Consider the following 2500-nt stretch of genomic DNA (forward strand, 5'->3'; position numbering starts at 1 on the left):
ACCATAAAATCCCCTAAAATTACATTTAAAAAAACATTATCTAACTTAAACATAGTACTTTAATTTAATTGAAATTGAAAAAATCTGTAATTTTTGGCCGAGGACACGCGAAAAGCACCAGAGGTTACCGGCCACTGAAGAGCTGTGCAATAATATACAGTACTCAACTTTTGAAGTGGATCAAAGCCTTTCATCAAAGTTAAACATGAATTTTGAACAACACCCGTTCTTGTCATAGGACAACTTTCATCAACTTTTTTGATCCACTTCAATGTTGACGACTGCAGTGATATCTTGCACTGATATCAGTGTGGAAGGCGCAGTTTGCAGCATTTATCTGAAATAGAAAGCTTTTGTAAAATTAAACACTACTGTTCAAAATTTGGGGTCAGTAAGAATTTTATTTTTTTCGGGGGGAAATCAATACTTTAATTGATCAAGGATTCATTAAATTGATCAAAAGTGACAGTAAAGACACTTATAATGTTGCAAAAGATTATATTTCAAACAAATGCTGATCTTCTGAACTTTCAATTAATCAAAGAATCCTGAAAAAAATTGTCCACAACTGTTTTCACCATTGATAATAATGATCATAAATGTTTCTTGAGCATCAAATCATCATATTATAGTGATTTCTGAAGGATCATGTGACACTGAAGACTGGAGTAATGATGCTGAAAATTCAGCTTTGATCACAGGAATAAATTACATTTTAAAATATATTAAAATAGAAAACAGTTATTTTAAATTGTCATTATATTTAACAATATTACAGTATTTGTAATCATTTAAAAATGCAGTCTTGGTAAGCAGAAGAGACTTCTTCTAAAAACATTAAAAATCTTACAGTTCAAAAACTTTTAAAACGCAGAGTAACCGTGTAAGTAAAAAGCTGTGCAATAATATAGTTGTTATAATCAATGATGTGTGTAACTCATTACAAGTAACTTGAGTTACGTAATCAGATTACTTTTTCAAGTAACTAGTAAAGTAACGCATTACTTTTTCAATTTACAACAAAATATCTAAGTTACTTTTTCAAATAAGTAACACTAGTTACTTTTCACATTTATTGACTGACAGCTCTCCTGTCCGAATGTTGAGAGAAGTAAAGTGAGGATTATTCACTTCACTTTTGGTGTGAAAGGACATTTACTTTTGCCAAAAACAGAACTTTTTTTGTTGTTATTAAAAACAAACAAACAAGCCCAGCCCAGGTGAGAAACAGTAACGCAAAAGTAATGTAACGCATTACTTTTCATAAAAATAAACGAAGTAACGCAATTAGTTCCGCTTTGGGGAGTAACACAATATTGTAATGCATTACTTTTCAGAAAAATAAACGAAGTAACGCAATTAGTTCCGCTTTGGGGAGTAACACAATATTGTAATGCATTACTTTTCCAAGTAAGTTCCCCAACCCGGCTGAGAGTGCAGTGATGCTTCCCACCTGTGGAGTGGAAGGAGCTGGTGATGCCCAGCTGGGTGAGGGTGCAGCTCAGGTTCCCGGTGCTCAGCGACGGGTATCCGGGCTCGTCCGGGTCCAGTGGCGTGGGCAGAGGAGACGGGAAGTGCAGACTGGACAGATCCGGCAGCGAGCCGCCCGTATTCAACACTGATGGGCCGTGAGAAGCGCCGCCCTGCTGGTCCGGAGAGGGAAACACACTACACACACAAACACAGTAACGTCAGATACTGACCTGAAAACCAGCGCACATGCAGCAAATAAACACAGAGACTGAATCCATAGACTGTAAATAAATATGGGCGCAGTGTCGGTGACGTCACGCGTAGTGTTTCTGAAGAGCGTTTCTGAAGCCCAAAGTGGGCGGAGCCGGCCGTCGCCATCTTGGCAGCGTCACTCCCGGATAAACGAACGTGTGAAGCGAGGCGGATTAGCTAAGGTGACGTGACGCTAACAGATAGCAGACAAACGGTTAGTAGTGACATCAGCGGAAATCCACCTGTCACTCAAGTGGCCACGCCCTTAAATATGCAGAACTTTAAGGCTTAATATAATTTAAACGGATGAGTTATAAAAATATCCCGCCCTCGCAGTCGTCATGAAGGATAAAATTAGCTATATAGACCATAACCACTATTTGCACCAGACTGTAAACACATTTGTTTCTGCTGTAAAGTTGGGTATTTTAACATGGGGGTTTATGGGATTGAGTCTCTTTTGCAGCCGGTCTCTAGTGGCCAGTGGATGAACTGCAGTTTAATCACTTCAGTGTTGGAATTTAAGAAAGAGACCGAAAGGTTGCAGCTTGACTGAAACTTGATGTTCTTAAACCGAGAACCAGTCGAGATCATATCATCATCATCACTTACATTACGACTGAGAGATGCTTGATAACTGACTTTTAAGCGCAGCTTTGAGCCGAGAATTGTTTTTACTCTTAAGTCAATTCTAAGCAGTGTTCTTGAGAGTAATTCTCAGAGGCTTGATGCAGACGGGCCCAGATGCTGATATGAAAACCAGGGCATTTGCAGG

At 38.7% G+C, this 2500-nt stretch overlaps 1 protein-coding gene across 1 annotated transcript in view; it reads right to left on the reverse strand.

The window, feature by feature from the left end:
* Window positions 1-2500, reverse strand: part of LOC143738088 (CREB-regulated transcription coactivator 2) — a 55230-nt gene that overhangs the window by 11068 nt on the left and 41662 nt on the right. Inside the window, exon 9 of the mRNA XM_077229980.1 lies at window positions 1454-1668. Coding sequence (XP_077086095.1) covers window positions 1454-1668 — 215 coding nt within the window. The remainder of the gene's footprint in view (window positions 1-1453; window positions 1669-2500) is intronic.

Source organism: Siphateles boraxobius, unplaced genomic scaffold, assembly GCF_051911475.1.
Source record: "Siphateles boraxobius isolate OS27281-9 unplaced genomic scaffold, OSU_SipBor_1 137, whole genome shotgun sequence".
Taxonomy (NCBI): Eukaryota; Metazoa; Chordata; class Actinopteri; order Cypriniformes; family Leuciscidae; genus Siphateles; species Siphateles boraxobius.